General features: G+C 62.8%; 2 protein-coding genes across 4 annotated transcripts; one reads left to right on the plus strand and one right to left on the minus strand.

Moving 5' to 3' along the window:
- The first annotated feature begins 647 nt into the window (after positions 1-647).
- IDH2 (isocitrate dehydrogenase (NADP(+)) 2) lies at positions 648-4,712 on the plus strand. The gene is made up of 11 exons (XM_071441065.1): positions 648-804; positions 1,717-1,808; positions 2,176-2,341; positions 2,726-2,886; positions 2,967-3,110; positions 3,213-3,349; positions 3,438-3,589; positions 3,663-3,775; positions 3,859-3,956; positions 4,071-4,163; positions 4,518-4,712. The coding sequence occupies exons 1-11, from the start codon at positions 714-716 to the stop codon at positions 4,603-4,605; spliced, it is 1,335 nt and encodes a 444-aa protein (XP_071297166.1). The 5' UTR covers positions 648-713; the 3' UTR covers positions 4,606-4,712.
- Positions 4,713-5,487: 775 nt separating this feature from the next.
- Positions 5,488-27,224, minus strand: ZNF710 (zinc finger protein 710). 3 transcript variants are annotated; one of them, XM_071441064.1, is made up of 5 exons: positions 27,002-27,224; positions 7,861-9,370; positions 7,092-7,283; positions 6,509-6,683; positions 5,488-6,300 (listed from the first exon to the last, which is right to left on the minus strand). In XM_071441064.1, exons 2-5 carry the CDS (start codon positions 9,340-9,342, stop codon positions 6,128-6,130), a joined length of 2,022 nt encoding a protein of 673 aa, XP_071297165.1. In that variant the 5' UTR covers positions 9,343-9,370; positions 27,002-27,224; the 3' UTR covers positions 5,488-6,127. The 3 variants fall into 3 exon arrangements, with proteins under 3 accessions (XP_071297165.1, XP_071297164.1, XP_071297163.1); XM_071441063.1 differs by lacking the exon at positions 27,002-27,224 and adding an exon at positions 25,019-25,176; XM_071441062.1 differs by lacking the exon at positions 27,002-27,224 and adding an exon at positions 11,221-11,294.
- Positions 27,225-27,227: the final 3 nt, after the last annotated feature.

Raw genomic sequence — 27,227 nt, forward strand, 5'->3', positions numbered from 1 at the left:
CCTGGTGGAACAGTGGCAGTTGCCCTTGTCCTGCTGGATCCAGCTGCCGAGTCACGCGCCAGCCCAGCCGGGAGCAGGGACGCCGGCTTCCATGTAGGGTCAGGCTGTGCCTGCATGCCCCCAGCCCCATGTACCCCCCCAGTTTCACACGGGGATTTGCAGCTGGGTTTGGTCCCGGTTCTAGGAAGGTTTTTACAGCTGGGTTTTTGATCCTGAGAGTTTCTGATGCCGGTTCCAAGAGGGTTTTTGCAAATGGGTCTGGTCCCGGGAGGTGGGGCCATTTGCAATTCCACGAGGGATTTCAAACCGGTGTCTGATCCCCAGGTTTCATGTAATTTCTGGTCCCAGACAGGGTTTTGCAGCTAGGTCTGGTCTCAGGGGGTTTTGTTCCCTGTTTCACGAGGGGATTTACAACCGGATCAGGTCCTGGGGGAGTTTGGTCCCCATTCCACGTGGGGTTTGGCCACTTATCCGTAACCCCGACGTACCCAGGGATGCAACATCTCTTCGCTGGGAACGGGGAGTGCTGGGGATCGCGGCCACCCCGTGCTCCGGCGCTGGGGCCGGACGCGGCACAGGCCCGACCCCACCGCGGGACCCCCCGCGGGCCCCTCGGAGCCTCGCGGGGCCCCACGAGGGGAGCGGGGCTCTGTCCCGCCCCGGGGCGGAGAGAGCCGCGCCCCGGTGTCCGCCCCGTCGTGTCCGCCCACGCCATGGCCGCCCGTTACCTCCGCGCTGCCCCGGCGCTGCGCCGCCTGCCCCGCTGCGCGCCGCCCGCCGCCGCCGCGGGGCAGCGCCGCCACTGTGAGTGGGGACACCGGGGGGACACGGGGGGACACCTCGGCCTGCCGGGCTGTGCCCGCCGCGGGCGGGGAGCGCTCCGGACCCACGGGGGGGGCGGCTCGGATTCTTTAGGGGGGCGGTGTCTGAAACGGGATCCGGACTCGCGCGTACCGACGGTCCGCGGGCCTCTGCCGACCCACGCCGGGTTTTGTAGCTAGGTCTGCTCCTGGGCGGTTGGTCCCGGTTCTACGGGGGTTTCACAGATGACTTTGGTCCCACGGGAGTTTGGTCCCGGTTCCACGTGGCGTTTCGCGCTCCAGCTCGTACCTGGTCTGAGCCGGGGGGGGGGAGGGGGGGTCGCTCAAGGTCCCGGACCAACGCGGGATTTCACCGCCCAGGAGGGTGGCAAAATCCTGTCCTGGTGCCACGCAGAGTTTTGTTGCCTGTCAATGCTCCCACTCAGGGAGGGTCACCTCTGCTCTGGGTACCACGTGGAACAGCCTGACCCACAGACAGATTTGGCACCCAGAGGGATTTAGTCCTGGTCCAGCATCCACACAGGGATTTGCACCTCGGTTTGTGCCTGAATCTGGCCCCAGGGGATTGCACCTGTTCCTGGTTCTGGTCCAATTCTTGATCCCAGAGGCGTTGGAGCCCAGCTTGCACGTGGATCCCACTCTGGGAGGAATGTGTCCCTGTCCCTGTCCCCCTCACATGGTGGGTTTTGCACTCTGACCCCCACTCCAGCAGTGGCGACCCCAATAATGGGCCCAGACCCCAGCGGGGCTTTCCTATGCCTGTCCCTGAGCCAGGGTGGCACCCACACCTGGCTGGACAGAGCTGGGTGGTCCCCACAGGATGCCCTGGCCCCCCACAAGGGTGTGGAGCTGTGGGACCAGAGGTGCACCCCTCACACACCCCACTGCTCTCCAGATGCCGACAAGCGGATCAAGGTGGCAAACCCAGTGGTGGAGATGGACGGGGACGAGATGACACGGATCATCTGGGCCTTCATTAAGGAGAAGGTGATGGGGGGTGTGCCCCGTGGAGCTGGGGGGTTGGACGGGGAACCGGTGATCCCTGTGCTGCCCTCTGTCTGTCCCTCCTGCCTCTGTCCCTCTGTCTGCAGGAAGCAGGTCGTAAAATGGGCACAACTACCAGAACGACCTTTAAGTGAGGCGGTTCCGGGCAGCGGGGGCTGTCTCACACAGAGAGGCCTATTCAAGGCAGGGGGGATCATCCTGCTCAGCAGAACCACCTGGGGCAGGGGGAACCACCTTGGGCAGGCAGCCAGGCTGGGCCGGGATGGGTGCCAGGGCTGGCCATGCCATGGTGCTGCTCCCCAGGCACCCCACACTGTCCCCCCATTCTGACACTCTCCTGGCCCCTCAGCTCATCCTGCCCAACGTGGATGTCCAGCTAAAGTACTTCGACCTGGGGCTGCCGCATCGGGACAAGACAGATGACCAGGTCACCATTGACTCAGCGCTGGCCACGCAGAAGTACAGCGTGGCTGTCAAGTGTGCCACCATCACGCCTGATGAAGCCAGGGTGGAAGGTGGGCAGGGGCACGGGGCCGAGCTCCTGTTGCAGTGGGGGGGTGCTGGCAGCTCCATGGGTGCTGGGCCTCCTGTCTGTGCCCCTGGGGTCAGCAGTGCCTTCCCACTGCCAGCTCAGGTTTCCGGTTGGTTGGGGCTGCACCATACTCAGTGCTGTGCCCCTCTCCCCACCCTGGGGGCTCATGGGTGCTGTGGGGACCCCATGGGCCTGGGGATACACTGACCTCTGCCCTGTGCCAGCCAGGATCTCATGCTGGCTGTCCCTCCCTTTGCAGCAGGGTCTGGCAGCAGCCTGGGGCACAGTGGAGCTGGGTGCTGGCAGGAGCCATGTGCTTCAGGGGGGCTGGAGGGTCATTCAGGGGTCCCATCTGCATGCCCCACAGAGTTCAAGCTGAAGAAGATGTGGAAGAGCCCCAATGGCACCATCCGAAACATCCTGGGGGGGACGGTGTTCCGGGAGCCCATCATCTGCAAGAACATTCCCCGTCTGGTGCCGGGCTGGACCAAGCCCATCACCATCGGCCGCCACGCCCACGGTGACCAGGTGAGCCAGAGCACGGCCGGTAGCTGTGGCTGCCCAGCAGCTGCCTCCGGCCCTGCCTGACCTTCTGCCTGCCCCCACAGTACAAAGCCACCGACTTTGTGGTGGACAAATCCGGGACATTCAAGATGATCTTCACGCCAAAGGACGGCAGCGGCTCCAAGGAGTGGGAGGTGTTCAACTTCCCCGGCGGCGGTGTGGGCATGGGCATGTACAACACGGACGAGGTACTGCTGGGGCTCAGGGAGCCCTCAGGGCAGCGTGCCTCCCACCCCGGGGGATGCCAGGTGAGGGACAGGGTGCCACAAGGCTCTGTGCTTCCCTTGCAGTCCATCTCTGGCTTTGCACACAGCTGCTTCCAGTACGCCATCCAGAAGAAGTGGCCGCTGTACCTGAGCACTAAGAACACCATCCTCAAGGCCTATGACGGGCGCTTCAAGGACATCTTCCAGGAGATCTTTGATAAGTATGGACCTGGGGGGGGGTCTGGGCTGTCCTGGGGGTGCTGGCAGCAAGACTCCCGTGGGGTGAGCATGGCTGACCCCTGCTCCCAGGCACTACAAGACGGAGTTTGACAAGCTGAAGATCTGGTACGAGCACCGGCTCATCGACGACATGGTTGCCCAGATGCTGAAATCCTCCGGCGGCTTTGTGTGGGCCTGCAAGAACTACGACGGGGATGTCCAGTCAGACATCCTGGCCCAAGGTGGAGCAGGGTAGGGTGTGGTGGACTCTGCATCATCACCCCGGGAGCTGTCCTGACCCCTGTTCCCCCGCAGGGTTCGGCTCCCTGGGGTTGATGACCTCTGTCCTGGTGTGTCCGGATGGGAAGACCATTGAGGCCGAGGCCGCCCACGGCACTGTCACCCGCCACTACCGGGAGCACCAGAAGGTGGGCAGAGCCTGTGAGCTGCCTGTGCCAGGCTGCCACGGCGTGGTGTCCTCACCAGACAGCTGACCCCTCTCTCTGTGCAGGGCCGACCCACCAGCACCAACCCCATTGCCAGCATCTTCGCCTGGACACGCGGCCTGGAGCACCGCGGCAAGCTGGACAGCAACCCCGAACTCATCAAGTGAGCAGGGGGCTGGGATCCCCGGGGAGGGTCACTGCAGCAGCTGCTCTGGTCGCAGTCGTGGCAGGGCCCGTGGCACCAGCTGTGCCAACTGTGCCCCAAACCCGTGCCCAGGTTTGCGCAGACGCTGGAGAAGGTGTGTGTGGACACCGTGGAGAGTGGGACCATGACCAAGGACCTCGCTGGCTGCATCCATGGCCTTGCCAAGTACGGTGGCTCTCAGGGCAGAAGGGGGGCAGCCACCTGCACCAGGGCAGCGTGGCTTCATGGGTGACCGTGCGGGTGGGGTGACCCTCTAGGGTGGCCACAAGAACAGCAGAGTGACCACAAGGCCAGGCTGGCCCTGCAGGGCAGCTTCAAGGGTAGGAAAGTGACCGGGAGCTGGCTGTGCACAGTGGCCACAGGTGGTAGCTGCTGGCCTCTCTGGACAGTCCCCAGGCACTCGGGCTGGCTATTCACTCCTGACTGGGTTGGAAAGGGGCCACATCCTGGAGCCAGGGCTGTGGTGCCTGTGGGAGGAGGCAGGCAGGGACCCCCACCAATCCCTGTCTGTCTCCACAGTGTGAAGCTGAATGAGCACTTTGTGAACACTACCGACTTCCTCGATGCCATCAAGAACAATCTGGACAAGGCTCTGGGCAAGAAATAGGAGACAGCCTCTCCATCTCTGGGATGGATGGGGTTGGGAGGGGCCCAGTGCCCTCCCCAGCTCCCCAGCACAGCTCAGGAACAGTTGAATAATTTTTCTAAAGTTTTCTTAGGAGTGTTTTTAAAGCCTTTGTAGCAGGGGAGTGTGGGGTGGGGTGTGTGTGGGGGTGTGTCTGTCCTGCCCTGATTGATGTACCCCATAACGGTTTGGTGCCATTAAATATCTCTCCAGCCATGGCACAGCACCTGGCACTGCTCTACACTGCGGGCGCGGGGGGCAGCCAGAGCCCTCAGCTCAGCCTTGCCAGCCTGGGGGGGCCGTGCACTCCAGCGTTTTGGCATTGGCCTGAGGGCAGCGTATGGGGGTCCCCAGCCCTGCCAGGCTCAGGAAGGGGCTCTGGCCATCTCCATCCTGCCCCAAGGCTGGCAGGGGTATTCGGCTGAGTGGAGCCACACCCAGACCCACTCTGGGGCTTTGGGGATGGGGCAGATGGTGCTCAGCCATTGACACAAAGCGTAGGGGGTGTGTTGCATCAGCACAGGTGTCCCAGACCCTGTGCCCTGGCTGGTCCCTGGGTCCAGATGCCCGCCAGGACCTGACCCAGCTCTGGGTGCTCCTGGGGGACGAGGCTGTGGGTGCAGCAGAGGGTGAAGAGCCCAAAGAGTGGTCCCAGACTCAGCACTGCCCCAGCTGCTTCCTTGCCACATCCCTGGGCATGGAGGGGGCAAACCCCCACCTCACAGGCTGCCCCAGTGAGAGCCTTTTCCTCCAGCCCAGAGCAGCTGGGGGGCAAGGAGGGGGTGCCTCTTCCTCTGCCCAGGACCCCGCTCTGGTCCTCAGCCCCTCACAACCCCCTGTTCCCACACAGACCACACAGCTTACACGGGTTTACAAAGCACATTGGTTGAAGGGAACTGAACTCAGTGAAAAGATAAAACCAACCACGCGGCACATCTGAAAAAAATAAATTACTTTCAAAATACCATCATTTGCTGGGGCTGGGCTGGGTTTGCCTCCCCCTGCTCCACCGCTGGCTGCAGCTCCAGACCCGGAGCTGTGGGCGCTGACTGCGCCCTGAGCTTCTATGAAAATACTCTGTTCTGCATCCCAGGGCCTGGCACAGGGCTGAGAGCCCCGGGGTGAGTGGGAAATGCAAACCCACCTCCTCATGCGGGCAGGGGCTTCTGCCCGTCAGGGGAACCCCTGTGCAGAGAGGGGGGACCCAGGAGGTAGAATAATTAGTGATGCTCATCATCTTGCTCCACAGCAGCCCCTTCCATCCTTACTCTTTCAGTGATCTGCTGGGTCATGCCTCCCCTGCCTGCAGCTTCAAGTCACCAGGTGCAGGGTACAGGCAGAGGCAGGGGGGCAGCAGCAGAGCCAAGGCAGGTCCAGCCGAGTCTTCTGGACGTCCCTGTATTCCTCAAGCCCAGTGGAAGCCATCCCTCCAGCTCTGGGGGGCCTGGCTGGGTGCCGCAGTCCCTCTTAACCCCACCAAGCCCCCACAGCCCACCAGCCTGGGCTACAACATGTTGTAGTAGGCCATCTCCTTCATGGCCTGCTCGGCCAGCGTGTGCTCGTCTGGGGGGTTGCCCACAGCCCCGTAGCTGTAAGAGTTCTCCTCCTCGAAGTCATCCATCTCCTGCTGGCCATCCAGCTCGGTGTGATCAGCCCCAGCCAGCTCCATCATGGCATCTAGGAGTCAGCACAGGGACACGCGGTGAGGGACCTGCGGGGAGGGCTGGGGCCAGCAGCTCCCCCCTCCCTGGGCCTGGAGCCCAAAACTCCCCGGGAGCCACAGCCCTGCTGGATCTTGGGAGAGAAGACGTGAACCTGCCTCAGGCAGCACGGCCCAGCCCGGCTCCAGGGCAGTCACGGTGACCAGCCCGTGCTGGTGACCCACCTTGGCTGTCCAGGCTGATGTCCATCACCCCGTGCTTGACCTTCATGTGCCGGCTGAGGTTGCCCTTCAGGTTGAACTTGCTGGAGCAGTAGGGGCACTTGAAGGGCTTGCTGCCGGCGTGCAGGTGCATGTGCCCCAGCAGGTTGTACATGCGGTTGAAGGACTTGCCGCAGACCTGCCGGCAGCGAGCCCACGGTCACCCGAGCTGGCCGGGGCTCTCCAGCACAGAGCCCTGGGGCTCCACAAGAGTAACGGGGCTGCTGCCCTCCTGCAGCCCCTCCTGGCTCCTGCCCAGAACAATGGGGCTCCCTCCCTCCTCCCGCTCTGTGTGGGGATGCAGTGTTGGTGCTGCTGGGAGCTCCAGAGCATCCAACGCTGGTCAGAGAGAGGCACTCGTTGTCATTCAGCAGCAGCAATGCTCCCATCACAGCTTGGAGCAGATATTCCATGCCCAAGTGAGCAGGGGAGGCATCACAAAGCTGCTTCCATGCCCGAAGGCTCAGCCTGGCCAGACTGCTGTGGGCACGGCACAGCAGGACCTGCGCTCACACCCCAGCTCCACCAGCCCCAGCCCCACCGGTACCTTGCACTTGAAGGGCTTCACAGGCGAGTGCACGATCATGTGGGTCTTGAGCGTCTGCTTCTGCACGAAGGTCTTGAAGCAGATGTGGCACTGGTAGGGCCGGACACTGGTGTGGATCAGCATGTGCCGCTTCATGTTGGCCTGCAGGGTGAACTCCCGCCCGCACACCTCGCACTTGAACTCCTTCACGCCCTGCCGGGGGGAGAGCTCGGGCAGACCCCTGGCACCGGGGCACACGAGGGGTGCCAGGAGTGGAGAAGGGAGCCCATGGGCAAGGGATGGGCTCCTCGTGCTGAGCACAGCACGGGGTGTATCTGAGAGCCCAGCCTGGCCTGAGCCCAGCGATGTGCAGGGGCTGTGGGTGGGGGCTGGACAGGGTCTATAGGTGCAGCTGAGTGCCAGCTCTGCTCTGGGGCTCAGCCCAATTGCTGCCCTTTAATGAGCCCAAGGAAAAGGGCAAGCACCCACACACAGCCTGCCCAGAGGGGCTGTGACAGCTCCAGGTTACCCTGCACAGGTCTGAAACTCCCTCCCTGAGGAAGGGAACCCCCAGAAGGGCAGGGGCTGGGTCCCAGGGACCCCCTCACTGCATGTGAGAGACCCCAGCTAATGCCAGCCACAGGTGCTACTGCCCACCTGCACCACCCACCTCCCCCCAGGACTGGGGCTGCTGGGACACTCCCCTCCACCAGCACCCACATGCAGAGCTGGCACATCTCCTCTGGGGGGCACGATGAGGGCAGCACCCCAGAGGAGCCTGAGCCCCTACCTTGTGCGTGAGCGAGTGCTGCTTGAGGTGGTGGATCTGGCTGAACTCCATGCCACACTCGGTGCAGACAAAGGGCCGCACGTTCTGGTGCTTCAGCATGTGGTTCTGCAGCTGGCTGCGGTAGTGGAAGGACTTGCTGCACTCCAGGCACTGGTAGAGCGTGGGGCCCTGGTGCGTGGCAAGGTGCCGCTTCAGCTGGGTGAGCGTGGAGAAGTCCAGGCCGCACTCCACGCACACGTGGCAGCGCCCGCTCTCGTGCTTCACCTCGTGCGCCTTCAGCTCGCTGGGGTAGGCGAAGCCGCGGCCGCAGAAGCGGCAGCTGTAGGGCTTGATGTCGGTGTGCAGCAGCATGTGCCGCTTCAGGTGGCTGGTCTGCGTGAAGGCTTTGCTGCACACCCCGCACTTGTGGGGCCGCGTGCCCTGGTGGGTCAGCAGGTGGGTCTGCAGGTGGCTGGGCTGCTTGAACAGCTTGTTGCAGTGCGGGCAGGAGTGGGGCTTGATGCCGTTGTGGCCCAGGATGTGGGTCACCAGGTTGTACTTGGAGGTGTAGGACTTCTCGCACATGCGGCACTGCCAACGCTTCTGGCGGTCGCCCGCCTCCACCAGGTAGGAGTCATCGATCTGCACGTTGATGTCCAGCCGGTCCAGCTGCGCCTTCCTGCTGTGCTCGCTGGTGCCGCCGGCCGCCTCCAGCTCCCCCGGCTCCTGCCAGACACAGCCCTGCTCGCTCTTCACCTGCTCGGGGGATGCCGGCGCAGGGGCCTCGGCCTCCCCAGGGGACGGGGCCCCCGCCTCGAAGGTGCCCGCGGTTTGCAGGGCCCCCCCGGTGCCGCCGGCCAGGTCGCTGCCCCTGCGCCGGCGCTCGCCGCCCTCCAGCTCCCGGTGCCGGCGCTCGCCGCCCTCCAGCTCCCGGTGCCGGCGCTCGCTGCCCTCCAGCTCCCGGTGCCGGCGCTCGCCGCCCTCCAGCTCCCGGTGCCGGCGCAGGTGCCGCAGCCGCCGGGGCTTCCTGCTGAAGGTGCCCAGGTCGATCATCTTCACGGCCCCGCTCTGCACTGCCGGCTCCTGGCTGGGCTCCGGGGGCTGCGGCGCGTGGCCGTGCTGCCCCTCGCCCTCCTCGTCCCCGGGCACCGACGCGCTGTACGGCGGCTCAGCCTCCACCTCTGCCTTCTCGCTCTTGACCTTGGGCATCAGCCTCACAGGCGGCCTCTTCCTCCTCCGGGCATGCTTCTCCAGGGAGGAGTCTGCTTCCAGGGCGTCCTCGTCCTGCCCATCCCCAGGCGCCTGCTCCTCACCCTCAGGCTCCCCCAGCTCCATGGTGGCATTGTCCAGCTGCTCCCCGGCCAGCCCCGGGAAGAAGCCAGTGGGGGTGACGGTGGCGCCGAGCAGCTCATTGTCGGACACCAGGCCCAGGACGGCAGCCTGCGCCAGGGACAGCACCACCACGGCGTCCGTCTGCGTCCCGCACTCGCTGAACCGATCCATCTCTCGCCGCCGGCCTACGCTGTCATGGCTGAGAGGGAGAGACACGGCCCTGAGCCCCTGGCACCCACCAGCACAGACACCGTGCCACAGGGGCTCAGCCAGCCCTCACTGCCCTCCCCAGGGAACCCCAGCCCCACAGAGGTGATGCCAGCCGGGTCCCCAGCACCACCCAGCCCAGGATGTGGGGACACAGCGGCCCCAGGGGTTCCCACTGTAGGGCTGGGGCGAGGAGGGAAGCTGGGATCCGTGCCCAGCGTCAGCCTCTCTGGATGGGCTGTTAGTTTGGCTGCTCGCATGCCCTCAGGCCCCTAGAGTGACTCCAGGGAACCCAGCAGTTTGGGAACTGGTCACAGCTGAGTGTGGCTCTGAGCCTCGGCAGGAGCAGCAACAGCACAGGGAGCATGAGGGACGGTGCCCAGACCCACCAGAGCCAGCCCCACAGCCTGGCAGCAGGGCTGGCACAGGCAGGGCTGTGCTGGCTCAGCCCTGGAGGCTGGCATGCTCACCCTGGGGCTCCCAGTGCCACCACAGCACCCTCCCCAGCGGGGACAGCCAGGAGTTGCCGCTTCCTCCTGCTGAAGGAGTGTTCTCCTAAATACAATTATTCCTGCAGCTACAACAAAGAAATCTTGCGGGGGAGGTAAAACAGGGATAAATTCTGAGCCAGATCCTGTCACAGTCCCAGGAGAACCCCAGAGCATGAGGAGATCGTGGGATGCACCTCCACTTTGGAGAAGGGAAGCCCCACAGTGCAGGGCAGCATCCCTGCAGCCAGGTCGGCCAGAGGGACACAGAGTATGGCCGGGGACATCGCCCTCCAGGTGCTGCAGGCAGCTCCTGCTCCTGCCCACCCCAGAAGTGTCCCCTCATGCCACTGCCCTGTGCCCCCAAACACCAGGCACAGCACGTGGCAGGGACGGAGAAAGGGATGGGATGGGGAAGGTCCAAACCAGTGTGAGAAGAGACAGAGAAGGGGAGCAACACCAACCACAGGGGCCTGGCTGCCCGCAGACATCTGGGGTACCGGGTCCCTCCTCAGCTCCCTCCCATCTGCTGGGCCACCGGGGGCTGGCACTGGGCACAGCACTGGGGGCTCCTGGCCCCGGGTCAGGGGGAGCCGCGGAGGGGACCCTGCCCGGGCTGGAGCTGCCGGGGGAAGGTCTCGGCCAGGTACCCCGTGTGCCCGGGCACCCCTTCCTTCCCCTGCGGGCACGGACACAGCGGAGGGGAGGGGCAGCGGCACGGGGACATGGAGAGGAAGAGGATGGGGGTGGGAGGAGGAGGAGAAGGAAGGGGATGAGGGGAGGACGAGTGCGGAGGCAGCGAAACAAAGCACGGAGTGGGGGAGGGCGGCGGCGGGAAGAGGAGGAGGGCTGGGAGGAAGAAGAGCGATCAGTCAGGGAGGCGGCAGCTGGCGGGCACGGAGCAGCCCCGGGGCCGCACCCGCCAGCTGCGACCCCCTTCCCCTCGCAGGCAGAGGGGACCCGGCAGAGGGGACACGGGACATGGCAGAGGGGACACGGCAGAGGGGACACGGGACATGGCAGAGGGGACCCGGCAGAGGGGACACGGGACATGGCAGAGGGGACACGGCAGAGGGGACCCGGCAGAGGGGACTCGGCTGCTGTCCCTACGAGCCCAGCAGGGCAGAGGGGTCAGTGACCCCCCAGCACGGCGCTGGGTCTCTGCCCCCCAAAACGAGCCCCACGAGACGAGAACAACGCACCCACACGTTCCCCAGAGCAGTACCAAAGAACCTTACAGCCACCCCAAACCAGAGGCTTTTAGGGGAAAGTAAGCGTGGATTCCTGCTCTGGGCACCGGGAAGGGGCCGAGCTGCCCTCTCAGCAGGAAAGGCGAAGCCTGCGCTGCACAAACCTCTCCGCACTTGTGTCCATCGCGCCCTGGAGCCCGGCACACGCTGCAGGAGGCTCGCCCGGAGCCGCAGCTGCACAAACAGCACCGGGGAGCAGGAACAGGGCAGGCACCGCTGCACTTCCCGCTCTCACTTCCCTGTCCGCGCCCCGGGACTCGCCACGGCAGCTGGAAACACCATTTCACCATTTCACCATTTCCCAACGCTCCGGCCCCGAGGGGGGGTCACGGATTCCGGCTGCCCCGGGACACCGCCCGCAGAGCGCTGCCAGCCCCGCTGCACCTGGGCACAGCCCCGGGCCCATCACCGAGCAGCACCGCGCCCGGGGCCCCGCAGGGGCTCCTGTCCGCAGCGGGGACACCGGCGGGGACACCGGCAGGGACAGCGGCAGGGACAGCGGCTCCTCCTGCTCCTCCTGCCCGGCCCGGGTCACCCGCGCTCAGGGCCCCTCCGCGCTGCTGCTGGGAACCAAACCCTCCTCCCAGTGTGACCCGCAGCTCTCCAGGGCAGCCCTCCGGGCCAGGCTCGGCTCCCCCGGGCTCACTGCCCTCACTGCCACCCTTGCCCAGCTCACAGCCCACTCACCCACCTCCCCCTCGGTGCACCTGGGCCAGCACTGGTGCCTGCTGGCCCTCATCTCTGGGGTTGTGAAATTTGGGGTTCTTTCTTCATTTCTCCTCCCACTACAAGGTTTAGTTTTGGTGCAACCTCTCCTCCCGTGTTTCCCAACACATCTGGGAAGATCCAGGCTCTGCCCTGGCACATCCTGCAGACCCTGCCCTCCCTTGCCCTGGCTGCCCCTCAGAGCCTCCACCAGCTCCTCACCCACCACCTGCTCACTCACAGTAGGTTTTTTCCATGGCTTCCACTTCTTGGTGCTATTTTACTTCTATTTTCCTCTCTTGCTCCATGAATAGCTCCCCAAATACTCACTTCTTTCTCTCTGGGTCCCTGTGGCAGCGGCATCTGCACTCCAGGCCCTCCACTCCCAGCACATTCCTTGCTGGATTCAGATTTTCCAGCCACCAGGCTAAGTGCTGTGCCTGTGGACATGTTTCCCTTCCCTTTGCTGTTTTACCTCCCTCAGTTTCACCCGCCTGCCCAATCCTTGTGCCACCCCACCCGGCCCCTCGGCCAGCACCACCACTCTAGAGATAAGAGCCTGATAAATCCTCAGCTGGGCAGCATGGAAACATTTCATCTGGTCCACAGGAGCCTCACCTTGGCACCCAAAGGTTTGCCTGTAACACCTGAGACCCGAAAGGGTCTGAGCTAAAGGAGCACCCACAGCCCCAGAGCCACCCAAGCCACGGCCCCAGGAGCAGCTCTGGGAGCAAGCACAGCCCCAGCTGCCCCACAGCCGCCAGGGAGGAGTTAGTGACCAATTAGTGACCAATTAGTGACCCTTGCTTGCCACCTGGCTCCACTCCCAGCTCCCCTCACCAGCCCAGGGGCAGCAGCATTCACCAACCATTTCTGCAGGGAAGGGAGGCCCAGAAGCCAAACCCAAAGGGTTTGGGGACTGATTTACATCTGAGCTCTCCCCCAGCAGGCGTGAGGAGCCCACCCTGCTGCCAGGGCTCTGTCCCACCCAGCCTGGCAGGAGCAGGGCAGTGCCAGTGCCCAGTGCCAGTGCTGGCACCTGCAGCAGTTTGTGTCACCCGAGCCCTGCACAGCTTCCCAGGCCGCCTGACAAGCCCGGTGCCATGGGACAGAGGACATTTAGGACTTGCTCATGGCTAGCCCCTTGCAGGGCCCCACTGCAGGACTCCATTGCAGGGCTCCCATTGCAGGGCTCCCATTGCAGGACCCCATTGCAGGACCCCACTGCAGGGCTCTCTGCAGGACCCTCCTGCAGCCCCTCTGCTCCCAGTGCCTGGGAGGTTCCCTGGGCACAGATGTGGTTGGTGGTGCCAGCTTTGGAGGAAAAGCTCCCAAGGCACAGGATCGAGCCCCAGGACAAAGTGAGACCCTGGGCATTCAGGGTTCTCACTGCAGAAGGGGGGAGTAAAACTCTTCAAGACTTTTTACCAGAAAATGGTTGATAATGGATCTGATATTTGTGAGAAAACCTTTGATTTTATTTTCCTTTCTTTCTCAAAAGCAGCCTTCATTTAAATTTAATAAAGGGGAAAACAGGCTTTCATCTTGCCTGCAGATTTCACATAAAGCTGCTCAACCCCCCACAATTCCAAAAAGAAAAATGTTGTTTTCCTGAAAATCACAACTAAAATTATTCTTGAACCTGACCCAGCATGTCTGTCCTGCCCCAGCCCAGGGATTTGGGGGTCACCTTGGCTGCACTGCTGGCCCTGGCTCTGTGTTGCTGGTGTGTGCCAGGGGCTGACCCACAGAGTGGCTCCACACACCGTGGCAGAACTGAAACTGGCACTTCTTGCCCCAGAACTGACCCTGATACAGAGGAACTGCTGTAAAAATGAGCCAAAGCTCTAAGAAACGGGCAGGAGCCACAGAAAACAAATACCTGTTTAAATTCAGTCAGCGCCTCCGCACCAGATACTGACAAACTGCATTTTTAAGGGAAAACTTTTGTTTTAAGGAAAACTTCTCCAGAAAAAAGAAACCTCCACTGTCAGTGGCTCAGAGAGCCACAGTCTGCAGCCAGTGACACCACAGTGTCCCTGAAGCGCTTCTGGGTGCAGGAAGAGCAGTCTCTGGGGGCTCTGGCTTCACAAAACAAAGGACACAGCCTGGGGCTTGCAGAGGGATGCTGGAAATGTTTTCAGTAAACATTCCATGGAACCTGGATATTCTCACTCTGATCACCAGGTCCATCAGTCAGAGGTGAATATTTGCCCCTTTGAAAATGGATGGTGGTTGGCAAACTCTGACTGGGAGGGAAAAGGGAATGGTTTCAAATAACCAGTGGTCCCCAGTGCTGCAGAACAAAAGTGCGATGAGCACAGAGCTGCCTGGTTCCTCCATTTTCTGCCCAGGGAGCTGGGATCCAGCCCTGGCACTGGAGTGAGCGGGTCAGGCTAAGGACAGCAGCAGGGGCTGCAGCTGCTCACTGCAGGGGGACAGAGCTGCCATCCCAAATGCTCTTCCCAGCACACAGGCACCTGTGCTCAGCTGGGACACCCCACTCCTGCTTCCTGCTCTGCTGGAAATCCCCCTTTTCCTCCTTCTGACACCGGGGCTTTATCCCTCGGCTGCTCCATCCCTCGGCTGCTCCATCCCTCGGCTGCTCCATCCCTCTGCCCCTCCATCCCTCGGCTGCTCCATCCCTCGGCTGCTCCATCCCTCTGCTCCTCCATCCCTCTGCCCCTCCATCCCTCTGCCCCTCCATCCCTCTGTTCCTCCATCCCTCTGTTCCTCCATCCCTCTGCCCCTCCATCCCTCTGCCCCTCCATCCCTCTGTTCCTCCATTCCTCGGCTGCTCCATCCCTCTGCCCCTCCATCCCTCTGCCCCTCCATCCCTCTGCTCCTCCATCCCTCTGTTCCTCCATCCCTCTGTTCCTCCATCCCTCTGCTCCTCCATCCCTCTGTTCCTCCATCCCTCTGTTCCTCCATCCCTCTGCCCCTCCATCCCTCTGCTCCTCCATCCCTCGGCTGCTCTATCCCTCGCTCCCCACCCCCCGTATCCTCTGCTCCTCCATCCCTCCAGTTGCTCCCTCATTCTTCCCGTTTCCCTGGCAACGCCCATCTCGCGCCGAGATCTGTCCCCTCTCTCCCTCTTATCTTTCTCCTCTCTCTTTCATCTCTCTCCTAATCTCCCTCTCCATTCTGAACCTCTGTCCTTTGCTTCCTTTCTCTCTCTCTCCCATTTCATCTCCTCCAATGCCTTCTCTATCTCAGGGTTACAATTATTTGAATCTCACTTTAAAGGAATGATCTGTTTAATTAACCACGGGCCCTGGCCCCGCTCTGCCCTCCCGCAGCCCACACCCCTGCCCACACCCCAAAGGTGGCCAAGGACAGTGGGGTGACAGTGCCCTGCCACCCTCCTGCAGCCCCTGACAGCCCTGACCTGCAGCCCCTCTGGGCCAGTCTGGACTTTTCCCAGAAAAGATTGGACAGGTGATCCCCGAGGTCCCTACAGATGTGGGAATCCCTGACTCCATGATCCTAACACAGCCAGCATGGAAATCAGCAGATCACCCTCAGATTCTGTGTTATGGCAAAACAAGGGGAGACCACAATCCATGTGAGAAAGGTGCTTCCTGAAAGCCAGAGTCCTGACTGCATCCATTGGGGCAGGGGGTAAGGGAAGGAGGGGAGGAAGGCAGGCTGCTCCGGGCTCTGGGGGCGGTGAAGGGGCAGGGAAGGAGCCTGGCTCTGACTCGGGGTCCCTTCCATGGCAGCCCTGAGTTGTGGCACAGCCAGGTCCCTTCCATGGCAGCCCTGAGTTGTGGCACAGCCAGGAGGCCACTGGAGCAGGCCCGTGGCCACCAGCACTGTCCCTGCTCTGGGAGGTCTCTTTGGGGACTTTGTATGGGCTGAGCCAGAGCAAATGCTGGAGCCACTGTTCTGCTCTAGCCAGGGATGGTCTGTGAGCACTCAAAGGTGCACCAAAACCTCACCAAAACCTCACCAAAGTGGCATCAACAGCGCACCAAAGCCCCATAAAGCTGCACCAAAGCCACCGATGGTTCACGCCCAGAGTGGTGCCCAGGCAGGCAGCATTTGGGAAGGGGATTCTTCTGGGCCCCACCTGCCTTCCCAAGCTGCTGCTGTGCCACAGGGCTCAACACCTCCTCCCTATATTTGCAGAGCTCCAGGCCTGCTCTTCCAGCCCTTCTGCCCTCCCAGAGCATGGCACCAGGGCAGCAGGGGACAGCAGGGACAGCGAGCCGAGCTCTGGTGGCACCCGAGCAGTGATGGGCCCAGCCTCACCTGCTGGGTGAGGGCTTTCCTCAGAGCCACGGGACCCCCGGGGCCCTGGGGAGGCGTGTGAGACCCCTCCTGTCACTCCTCTGGGGAGCCTGGCACCGTGTGTCCCCCTGCTCTGAGTGCAGGGACTGGGCATGACCGAGGGGCCCCTGCACAGCTGGCCCCTGCACAGCTGGCACATCCCACATGTCCTCACAGGCTCCCTGCGTGAGCCCCCCACTCCCCTTTGAACAAACCCTCCCTCCATTCCCCCTGCACGCAGGTATGCGCTGCAGCAGAGAGCTCCAGGACTGCCTTTAGGGATCACGGCTACCTCATCCCTACAAATGAGCCCAGAGGCAGCAAGAGCCTTCAGATCAGGTAAGTGGTGTGGGGAGAGCTGAGGAGAGGGGCTGCTGCTGCCTGGAGCCCCTCTGGCAGCACCCCAGGCAAGGCAGCAGGGAGCCCAAAGCCCCGGAGCTGCAGGGGCTTGGGACCAGCAGCAAATGGGTTCCCCAGGAGCAGGGAGGGCCCCCAGCCCTGCTGCTGTCCCAGCCTGCCTTCAAAGGCTCCACACACAACCCTGGCTCTGCCTTGGAAAACATTTTTTGCTTTTAAATGAAATAAACAGGGAAAGAAAAGACTTTCAAGTTCCTCCTTGCTGTAACGGCTTCTCCCCGGCACAGTCCCTTTCCTCTCCGAAAATAGCCGAGCTATTCAAAAGAGATGCGAGAAGAAAAAAAGGAACTGAATAGAGGAAAAGGGAAAGAAAAAAATGGAGCCCCAAGGGGGTGGAGAAAAACAGAATGAAAAGACAGCAAAAGTAAAGAAAAGGGATGAAAAATAAAGGAGGGGGAAGAGAGAGACAGACAGAGGAGCTTTGAAAAGAAAGAATGCTGCCAGCCTGAATACAGGGAGCAGGAAAAAAGGGCCCTGAAAAGAAAGAGCCGGCTGGAATGACCTCTCATTCAGGGCTGTGCCAATCACCGCCGCGATGGAAATCCTTTCTTCTTCCCTGCATTCTCTCTCTTTCCAGCGGGGGCAGAGGGAAGAGGAAGAAAGGGGAGCTAATTCTCAGCATAGCAGAAAATAAATCTGCTCTTTGCGGAGCCCCTGAAAGGCGCCGAGGCGCTGACAAACCCGCTCCCAGCACTCACACACGCAGATGGGGACAGCAGGAAAGGGACTCAGCAACGGGACTGCCTTCACCACCTCGCTGCTTGCTCCTCTGGACAAGGAAGGAGCAAACATCCCCGGCAAACCAACCTGCAGGAACAGTGTGAATTCAGGCCAGCCCCCAGAACCCTGCAGGGAAAGATCAGGGCTGGCTGTGGCAGAGGCAAACCCAGGGCCTGATGCCGTGCTGGGCCCTGCAGGGAGCAGAGGGCAAAGCGTGGGTGCAGCCCCTTTTGCCCTGCAAATCCCTGCCAGCACCCAGCCTTGCCTGGAAAGACCCAACAGGGCTTCTGCCCGCGTCTGTGAGTCCCAGCACTGCCCCTGTTCCTTTGGCATCCTCTGCAGTGGCAGGGGTTAACAGAGCCTCGGGTGTGCAGATGGACCAAAGTGTCCAAACAGCCCAAAATGAACCAAGGTGCAGGGGGAGAGCAGGGCTGGGATGTGGGACAAAGGGAGCTGACACCCAGAGGGAGGAAAACACTGGAGATGGAGCCCACCAGGACAGCAGGCCCTGTGGGGCAGAGGCACAGGTGATGCCATCTGACCCCAAAGCAGCCCGGGCTGAGCCCATGTGGCATCACTCCTGCTGGACACAGCTCCTGCTCAGCATCCCCAGGCCTGGGGTTAATCATAAACTGCTGGGACTTTGGGGCAGAGCCATAAACGTGGCCAGAGCTCTGAGGAGGCAACACACAGGCAGGAGGAGCTCAGGCATCCTGGTGTGTGCAGCCCAGCTGGCTGTAAAAGAGGAAAACCCAAAATGGTACAAACGTCTGTCACCCCAAAGGGAACAAAGAGCTGCTCTGGTGCAGGGGAAGATCCCCACAGTGGGAAGGGTCTCACTTGAGGGTGTTACTTTCCAGAGCATCACTGCCCTTATGCTTGGGAACAATTTCAGTCCAGTTTTGGTATTTCCATGAGTGGAGCCCATCCATTCTGCGGGACAGCGGCTCCTGGGCCTGTCCCTGTGTCCCCAGGCTCTGTCCTGGGCTGCGAGGACACAGAAATGGAAACACAGGGCTGGCCCAGATCCTGGCACCAGGGGTGTCCAGCCAGAGCTGGGGGCAGTGAGGAAGGTGAACAGCACCTTCATCCATAGCAATATCTGTGCTGACAGGCTCAGTGTCCCAGGAGCAGCCCTGAGCCCTGCACAGGGCACATGCTGCCCCTCAGAGCCCAGCCCCAGCACACAGGAGCCTCAGCAGGGCCCAGCACAGCACAAGCAGCTCCCCACTGCTCTCCTGCAGCTCATCAGGCAGGAGGAGAGGGCTCCTGCAGGGCCGGGGCTGCCAGGGGAGCTGTGCCCCCACAGCCGAGCACTGCCGAGCTCTGCCACCCTCCCTGTGCCCCCACAGCCGGGCACTGCCGAGCTCTGCCACCCTCCCTGTGCCCGCTGTCCCTGCATGGGGCTGGCTGATGAGTTAATCACAGCTGAGGGGCGCTAATTTGAGCACGATAATTAATACTCAACCGGGTAATCCTCCACGTGTGTGTCTGCTGGAGGCTGTGCTGGGAAGGCGAGGGGCTGCAGGGCAGGGACACTCCATGCTGTGTCTGTGCCCCCAGCTCCTGACTCTGAGCCTGTTCTGCCTTGGAGAAACTGCCCCCGTGTGCCACAGCCCCGGACAGCCCCGAGCACAGCACCAGCAACCCTGGTGTGCCTCAGTGCCGGGGAAGGGCCCCGTGAGCGAGGCACAGCTGAACCTGCAAGGGGGGCTCAGGAGTCACCTGCGGCACAAGGAAGCAGCTGTGGAGCCCAGTCCCGCACAGGGCGAGTGCCGCCTCCCACAGAGCCCGGGGGAGCACAGCGGAGGCAACCAGGGCTTCCCAGCAGGGCAGGAGGAGGGACGGGAGGAGCTGGGGAGCACCGAGCCCCTGACACCCCGGGCAGGCTCTGGACCGGCCACTGGGAGTGCCCCACTCCCAGTGTCCCGCAGCACGGCTCTCTGACTGTCCCCATCACGGGAACAAACCCAGCCGCACCGCTGCCAACACCACTGCTACTTTCAGATCCCCAAGGTGGGAAATGTTTCGGATCCTTTTCTGCACAGCTGAGCAGGTCAGGGACGAGTGTTTGGGAGGCTGGGTTGGACAGATGGAGCAGGAGGCACCGGACAAAGGTCCCTGCTGGTGGCAGTTCATGAATTCCCAGCCCAGGGTGTGGAGGACACACATCCCCTATGGCCCAGAGCCAGCTGTGCCTGCTGCCCCCACAGCACCGTGTCTGCATGGCCAGCACCTCTGAGATCCACAGAGCAGAGCACTCGGCTGCTGGCCACAGGGCCAGGGTAAAATGCAATTCCTGCTTAGTGCCCGTGTGCTTTTGTGTGTCATCATGCTGTGAAAGCTCCTGCAAGGCTCCTGACTGCGGGCACAGGCCAGGATTTTACACAAAAGTACACATATTTATCTTTTGCAAAGGAGTTGGAAGAACGGGGTCTGGCACTGCTGTCCAGAGTGTCAGTGGCTGCACAGGGCACAGGGGCAGAACCCGACACCCCTGGAGCACTGCCCGCAGCCCGGGGCTGTCCTGTTCCTGCAGACAGAGCCAGTGCTGGGTGAGCCTGGCTGGGGGCACTGGGGGCACTGGGATGGGTCACCTGCCTGGCATGCAGGGCTCAGACAGGGCTGGCTGGGTGATGCAGGGAGATGCAGTGGGCAAATCCTGCTCCTGAGCGGGAGGGTGGGGATATCTGCACCATTTGCTCATCATAATTAATATTTCCCCAGGTCTCAGTGAGGCTGGGCTGTCTCTGCCTTGGTTCTGGCTCACCCTGGGGTCGGTACCACTTGCCCTCCCCATTCTCATCCCAATCTACATAGCCCTTCTTTCTCACGGCCAGAAAGTCCATAAACACACACTACACTCAGCTGTTGAAATCATTTCCTTCTATGTGTGCCTGGTTGGTAATCACAAAGCCAAAGCAGACACTGGAGCCCGCACGGGCCTGGCGAGCTCTCGGCAGGCGATGCCCGGCCGGGCTCTGCGGGGGCACGCAGGGTGGCCAGGGCAGGTGGGACGGATGGAGGGACCCAGCAGAGACTCAGAGAGTGACGGGGACACCCGCCCAGCTCTGCCTCTGGGAGAGCAGAGGGCACTCCTGGCCCAGCTCAGAGCTCCTCCGAGGGCCGTGAGCTCCCAGTGAGCTGGTGTCCCCTCAGCCATGGGCACACGAGAGCCCAGGGCTGAAAAACCCTCTGAGATCAGAGTCCAACCGCTCCCCAGCACTGCCGAGGCCACCACCAGAACCTGTCCCCGGGTGCCACATCCACACAGCACCTGAATGCTTCTAGGGCCGGTGGCTTTGTGCACAGCAAGCACAGAATGGCCACAGCAAGGACAAACTGCTGGCTCTGCAGCACAGCCCAGGGCAGAGCAGCAGGGCAGGGCAGTCTGTGCCTGGCAAGGGCGACGCTCAGCTGGCTCAATAAACTAACAAAGAATTGACTGCCATGGAGCAGGGAGGTGCTTGGGTTGGGAGTGTAACGTGCCCACATTTTGGGTGGCAGAGGGGTCAGGATACAGAGTAGAAAGTCCTTTGTGAGGAAGGAGACCCTCACAGTCCCTGTGGACTGACTGGGAAGGGAAGCAGCTCCCTGGAACATCCATCCTAACCACACAAACAATTCTTCCCAACAGCAGCCACCAGCCAGGCTGGTCCAGGGCATCCCCAATCCACCCAGCCAGTCCAGGGTGTCCCTGATCTGCCTGGTCATGTGCAGCATCTCTTGGGGAGGTTGGGATGAGCAGGCCAGGCTGCCCCGAGGTTTCTGTGATCTCAAAGGTCCTGGCAAACCAAAATGGTTCCATGGTTCCAAGGAGAAGCTCTCCCTTCAGAGCAGCCCATCATGGGCTGGACAAAGGCAAATCTCCCACCTCTGCTCTCCAGCTTGCTCATGGGTTCCAGTCCTGAGCCCAAGGGAACTGAAACCGCCCAGTCCCCAGGTTAACCCCCAAGGCAAGGCTGGTGCTGCAGGACATGGGGAGGGCCCTGGGATGGTGGGTGTGGGAACAGACCAGAGGTGAGAGGAAGGGAAAGCAGCCAGGAGCTCACCAGGATTAAAACTTGAAAGCAAAAGAAGGGGAGAGACAGAGCTGGTTAAACCGGGATAACATGGTGAGAGGGACAGGGTGCCAGGAGAGAGGCAGAGAGGGGAGAATGCCTGACACCACAGAGAATGGGCATGAGACAATGCTGCTGCTGAGAAACAGGAAAGATAAATTTAGAGGCAGTGGTGAGCACTCTTCCTCTGGAAGCTCTGCCCGTCCTTCCTCCCCCTGTTCTCCTTGTCTAGGTCATCCCCAGCACGGGCAGGACGTGGGCTCCAGCCTGGAGTGGCTCTGAGGGCTGGGGGCCAGTCCCAGCTGTGCCCAGGGAGGGACCCGGGCCCTGCTGTGGGGCTCAGGGACAGAGAGGGCTCTGTGCAGGCACGAGCAGCCCCTCAGCAGCCCCTCACTGTCCCAGCCTGCTCCCACCCCGGGCTGCTGGCAGCTGCCACCCACAGGCCCCAGGAAATTCCTGTTCCACAGCTCCACGTCAGGGCCATGCACTGCCCGGGCACAAGGCAGCTCCCCACGGAGGAGAAGTGGAAGTAAAACAATGAGCAGGGCTCTGTGCTGCTTCCTCCTCCTCCCTGCCCACCCTGCCTGCACTGCCCAGCACGGCCCTGCCTGTGCCAGTGTCTGCAGAGGAGACACCTGCAGGGTGACCCAGGGCTCCTTCCAGTGCCTAAAGGGGCTCCACGAGAGCCAGAGAGGCACTGGGGACAGGGACCTGCAGTGCCAGGAAGGATGGCATCAGACCGACAGAGGGCAGGGAATTGTCACAGGCTGCCCAGAGAAGCTGTGGCTGCCCCATCCCTCTGGTTCAGTTGGATCTGGTGATGAATCTCCGGGGCCACAGAATGTACCCTGCCCCACCACCCTCCCTGCTCCCACAGCCACAGTGTTCCCAGCGCCCCATTGTCCCTGGGTTACCCCTGGAGCCCGTCTGGAGGAGATTCACCTGAACTTTCTGCAAGTTTGCCTTTGCTCTGCACAGCAGAGCACCCAGACACTGGTCACTTTAACTAAAACCTGTGACACTTTGCAGGGAACATTGTCCAAACACTCTGAGGACCAGGAGGTGACAGCACAGGACACTGCAGAGCCGCCCACAGGTGCTGACATATTGTTGCTGTTAATTTGCACCAGAAATACTCGACTGTCACTCTAACAACAGATGGACAGCTGCAAGGAAAGGCCAGGAAAAGTCCAAACATGCTTCTCTCCTTCCATTTAAAGTTTGGGAAAGAAAGTTCACCATCACTTGCTCCCTTTGGGGGAGAGCCCTCTGTTGAAGCTGCAGCCAGGCAAGCAGAGCAGCCTCCCTGTGTGCACACACAGACCCCCAAATACACAAACACAGACCTTCCTCCACAGCCCGGCAGGAGCAGCTCCTTCCCCTCTGACACACACATTTCCCTGTGCTCGGGCAGGACCTGGGGCTGAGGGAAAGCCATGCTGGGCACGGGCTGTGCCAGGTCTTCTCCCACACCAACCCCACTGCGACCCACAGCTGGGGGAGGGAGGAGCAGGGGAGGGGGTGCAGGGGGCTGAGGGGAAAATGTGGGACAGAGGAACAAAGGGAGAACACTGACCACAGGCTCTGTCGCCAAGGCCAAGCCCTTTGGGAAGGGCATGACTCACCCTGAGGACTCTAGCCACAGGCAGCACACAGGATGGGCCTGGGCACTGCTGGCACTGCTGGCACATCCCGGCCATCCTGCAGGATTCCTCCAGCCCCACCACCCCACCTCCGTGGCACACGTGCCCTGAGCAGGCACCTGGGGCATTCCAGGAGCTGGCACCTGAGCCCAGACAGGGGCACTCTGTGAGCCAGGGCCGTGATGGGGCTGGGAAAACCAAATGTGGGAGCGGGTGGCAGAGGGCCACCAGCCCAGCAGGAAGCCCCCTTGGCACAAGGCTGCCCCTCATCCCCGCACTGGCTCTGGCCTGGCAGCCCCCAGGGACATGCCCAGAGACTGGGCTGAGCTGGAGCTGACTCCTCCACCAGGAATAACTGAAATAAAGGAGGGCAGGCTGCCTCTCTCTCATGGGCTGTGCTGCTGGCATGTTCCTGGTGGTACAAACTCACTGCTTTGGAGATTCCTCAGTATTCCCAGCCAGAGAGCAAAGCCAGACAGTGCCTTTGCTCCTCCCTCTCCACACCGTGATTCCCAAACTAGCTGATAAATTAAAATGGCCCAGTAAAACTGCCCAAAACAAACACTTTCTCGGGGATTAAACCAAGCCCAAAATGCCAACATGATGAGCCGTGACCTGCGCCACCAGAGAAGCTCCACTCCCGCTGCTGCAGGGACCCGTGTGTGACACTGCGAGGCACCCCCAGGTTTGGGGCTGTCCTGGGGTGCAGCAGAGCTCCTGTTTCCCCTTTTGGAGGGACCCACAGAGAGGGCACTGATGCAGAGCTGCTCGAGGAGAGGAGCTGGGCCCAGGCGAGGGGATGTGCCTGTTCAGAGAGCTCCTGCAGCGAGGACATTGTCACCAGGGTGGCAGCAGGGCACGGGCACACCCAGCCAGCACTGCCCCAGCTGCTGCTCCCCACGGCCAGCCAGGGCCTGCCCACCCTGGGACCATGCCTGCAGCCTGCCTCCAGCCCAGGATGTGTTTGTTTAACCCTGTGGCCAGCCTGAGCACCCACAGCACCCAGCTGTGCCCTGTGGGAGCCACTTGGATCCACAGCTCGGGGGGGACAGCTCAAACCTGGGCTAGAGGAGTGATCAAGGCAAGCCTGGGAGCAGCGTGTGGGGAACAGAGTGAGGTACAGGACACAGGAGCAGGGTGTGGGGAACAGGATCAGGGTGTGGGGAACAGAGAGTGGCACAGGACGCAGGGCTGTGATATGGGGCAGGAGCAGGGTGTGGGATGTGGGAGGGAGGCTGATGGAGCTGCAGGCTTTGGACCTGGGGTGGGGTCAGGCTCCACTCCAGTGCAGGTCAGGCTCTGGGCTGCCTCTATTCGTCCTGGTCACCCTTCTCTTCCTACACGGCTGCTCACAAGAAAAATCCTAATGCTCAACTAATTAATTCATTATAACTAATTTATCCATCACACCCTGTTATGGCCAGAGCTCCGGAGGGCTTTCACACAGCTCCCCTCGGCCCCTTGTTTGGGCACAGAACTCAAAGGCCCCCCAGTCCCCACGGAGCCCCCCCGGAGCACCGGGAGGTCCCACACGGGGACACCCCGGGGTGTTCCGGGGCTGAAGGCGGAGCGGGACCCGCCCGGTGCGGGACGAGCCCAGAGTGTCCCCGCACTCCCCGCAGCACTTTGCCGCCGCGAACGGGGGGGCCGCACGCGGGACCCCTCCCGCTGGCCGCTCGCAAACACCGGGAAACTGCGGGAACTCGGGGCAGGGCCGGGCAGCGGAGCCGCGGTGCGGGGCCCGCCCGAGCATCCCTCCCGCCGCGGGTCTCTCCCGGTGCTCCCCCCGCCCGCAACAGGTCACGGCCCCCGCCCCGCGCCCTCCCGCAACTTTCCGGGCCGAGAAAGTTTGAGCGCGGCCACGGGAAAGTTCCGGGGGGGCTCCCGGAGGGGCGGCCCCGGGCGCGGACCGGGACCCCCCGTCCGCGCCGCTCCTCCCGGTGCCTCCCGCCGCCATCGCTCCCGTCTCGGCGGCGCGGGGCACGAGGGCGGCGACATCGCGGTGTCCCCGCTGCTGGGCCCCCCCGGGAAGCGGGGGCGCGGGGTGGGCTCTAGGGGCGCGGGGGGGTCCGGTGAGGACTCACCGGCGGCTCCGCGGGGCGGCGGCGGCGGCTCCGGGCCCGGCGCTGGGTGCGCAGGAAGGAAGAAGGAGGGAATGAGGCAGGGCTGACGTGAAGGGATGCAAAGCAGCTCCTCCTAACTCGCCCGCCCTTCATCTTCCTCCCCCTCCTCAACTTGCCCGAGCACGGCGAACCGCCCCCCCCCGCTGCAGCAGCACCGTCCACCGGAGCCGGGGCCGCCCTCGGTACCGGCCTGGGGGGGTCGGAGGTGGGGGGACCGAGGGTGGGAGCGGTCCCTGTGCCCACGCTGCCCCTGCATTGTGTCCCCTCCCGCAGCACAGGGCTCATTCTCTACCTCACCCCTCATTTCGGGGCGCTGTGACCGTACGGAATGATGCCGAGGAGGGGATGACCTTCTCAGGAGACCCAGATCCAGCTGGGCGTCGCTCTCTTCCGCCATAGCGGTGGGAAAGGTCGTGTGCACCCCAAAAAGCTTGTAGGGATTGATGGCAAGGACTCCTCTCTCCCCCAAAATGGGATGAGAGGAATTAGGGATGTTACAGGAATTGGAGGGGTTGGGGGGGATGCTGTTCACCCGACACAAAGAGGCGGATGGAAAGGCCACGGGGGGGTGGCAGGAGGTGGCCAGAGGAGGGAGTGAGATGGGATGTGGTGTGGGAAGGGGAGCAGGTGATCCAGAAGTTGGAGGGTTTGGGAAAGGGGGTGCTCTTGGCTGCCCCAAGAAGGCAGAGGGAGAGGTTGAGCTACGTGGCTGTGGGGATGGGGTGGCAGGAGGCCGCTGGCCCCCAAAGGGAGGGATGAGGGTGAGATGTGGCACGGGAAGGAAAGTGGGTGGCAACAGCCAAGGATCTGCCGGCTGCAGGCTTGGCTCCCATCGTGAGGAGGATGAGGAGGAGGAGGAAGAGGAGGAGATAGAGGAAGAAGAGGAGGAGGAGGAGGGTCTCCTCCCCACAGCAGGAGCGTGCGGAGGCAGCCGTGATTCGGCTGGTGTGTCGGGAGATTCTCATCTCCATGGAAGCAGGTGGCGCCGGCCGGACTAATCGCAGTGGAGTTAGTCTCCACACGCAGCCTTTTGTCTGGGCTCACTTCTGCTTTCCTGGTTTGTTTTTTTTTTTTTTTTTTTTTGTGTGTGTGTGTTCGTGGTGAAAACTGAGCTCCCTGCCCTGTCCCCGCTGCCCCTGCCGGTGCTCACATCCCCCCGCCTGTCTGGGGCCGCCCAGCATCCCGTCACGTCCTGCTGCTGCCCAGCCCGGAGCCGCCCGGTATCACCGGCCCCCAAATGCCGCTTCCCTCCCCGCATACCCGGCTGGCCTCGCCCCGCACGTGGCCCGCAGACGGCTCTGCCCGCACAGGGATTTGCCGAGAGTGACGGGGCGCAGGAGGCTCGCTGCTCTGCATCCCGGGGTGCCCGGCCAGGGGCTGTGCCTGGAGCTGCGTCCGGCGGGGCACGGGGACGGGCACGGGGACGGGCACGGAGCGGGGCACGGAGCGCGGCACAGAGCGGGGCACAGAACGGGGCACCGAGCGCAGACCGGCAGGACTCGGGTGGGACGCGGGGCGGAGAACAAAGCGGGGCACGGAGCGGGACACGGAGCGGGGAACAGGGCGGGACGCAGAGCGGGACACGGAGCGGGGTGCGCCGTGTGACCCAGACCGGGAGCGGGAGCGGGACCCGGAGCGGGCCCGGGCCAGCCCCGGCACCGCCGGCTGTCACGGAGCCGCTGCCCGTCCGCTTCCGCCAATCAGGACGCGGATTCAGAAGGATGCGGCCATCTTAGCCAACCAGAACGCGGATTCAGACGGATGCGGCCATCGCAGCCAATCAGAACGCGGATTCAGGCCGCTACCGCCTCAGCCAATCGAAAGGGGGAGGTCTGAGGCCGCAGCCGCCCCAGCCAATCAGGACGCGCGTTGTGCCGCCGCCGGTCCTGCCGTTCCTCCCGTTTCCCTCCCCGTTCCTCCCCGCCCCGCGCGGCGTGCACTGACCCTTCTCTCCCTGCCCTCCATGTCCCCCGCCGTGCCCGCCGGTCCCGAGGAGCCGTGTCCGTTCCCTCTGGGGAAGGGCCCGCGGCTAGCGCCCGGTGCCCCGCGGGACTGCCTCGCCCTGTTCTCACTGTCTCCAGCGCAGGGCGTTACTGCGGGCCCTGGCCGGTGTGTGCCCGCGCTGGGGGAGGCGGGACCGGGCAGCGGCCGGTGAGCTCTGCCCTCGCCG

The sequence above is a fragment of the Agelaius tricolor genome, unplaced genomic scaffold (genome assembly GCF_023055355.1).
Source record: "Agelaius tricolor isolate 1412-34295 unplaced genomic scaffold, bAgeTri1.0.p SCAF_16, whole genome shotgun sequence".
NCBI classification, from domain to species: Eukaryota; Metazoa; Chordata; class Aves; order Passeriformes; family Icteridae; genus Agelaius; species Agelaius tricolor.

Coding starts and splice junctions, on each gene's coding strand:
- IDH2 (XM_071441065.1), top strand. CDS start 714: ATGGCCGCCCGTTACCTCCGCGCTGCCCCGGCGCTGCGCCGCCTGCCC. Junction 2,887..2,966: donor GCCACGCCCACGGTGACCAG/GTGAGCCAGAGC, acceptor CTGCCCCCACAG/TACAAAGCCACCGACTTTGT. Junction 3,957..4,070: donor AGCAACCCCGAACTCATCAA/GTGAGCAGGGGG, acceptor ACCCGTGCCCAG/GTTTGCGCAGACGCTGGAGA.
- ZNF710 (XM_071441062.1), bottom strand. CDS start 11,240: ATGGACACAAGTGCGGAGAG. Junction 9,371..11,220: donor ATGGACACAAGTGCGGAGAG/GTTTGTGCAGCG, acceptor TCTCCCTCTCAG/CCATGACAGCGTAGGCCGGC. Junction 6,684..7,091: donor TGAAGCCCTTCAAGTGCAAG/GTACCGGTGGGG, acceptor CGCTGCCGGCAG/GTCTGCGGCAAGTCCTTCAA.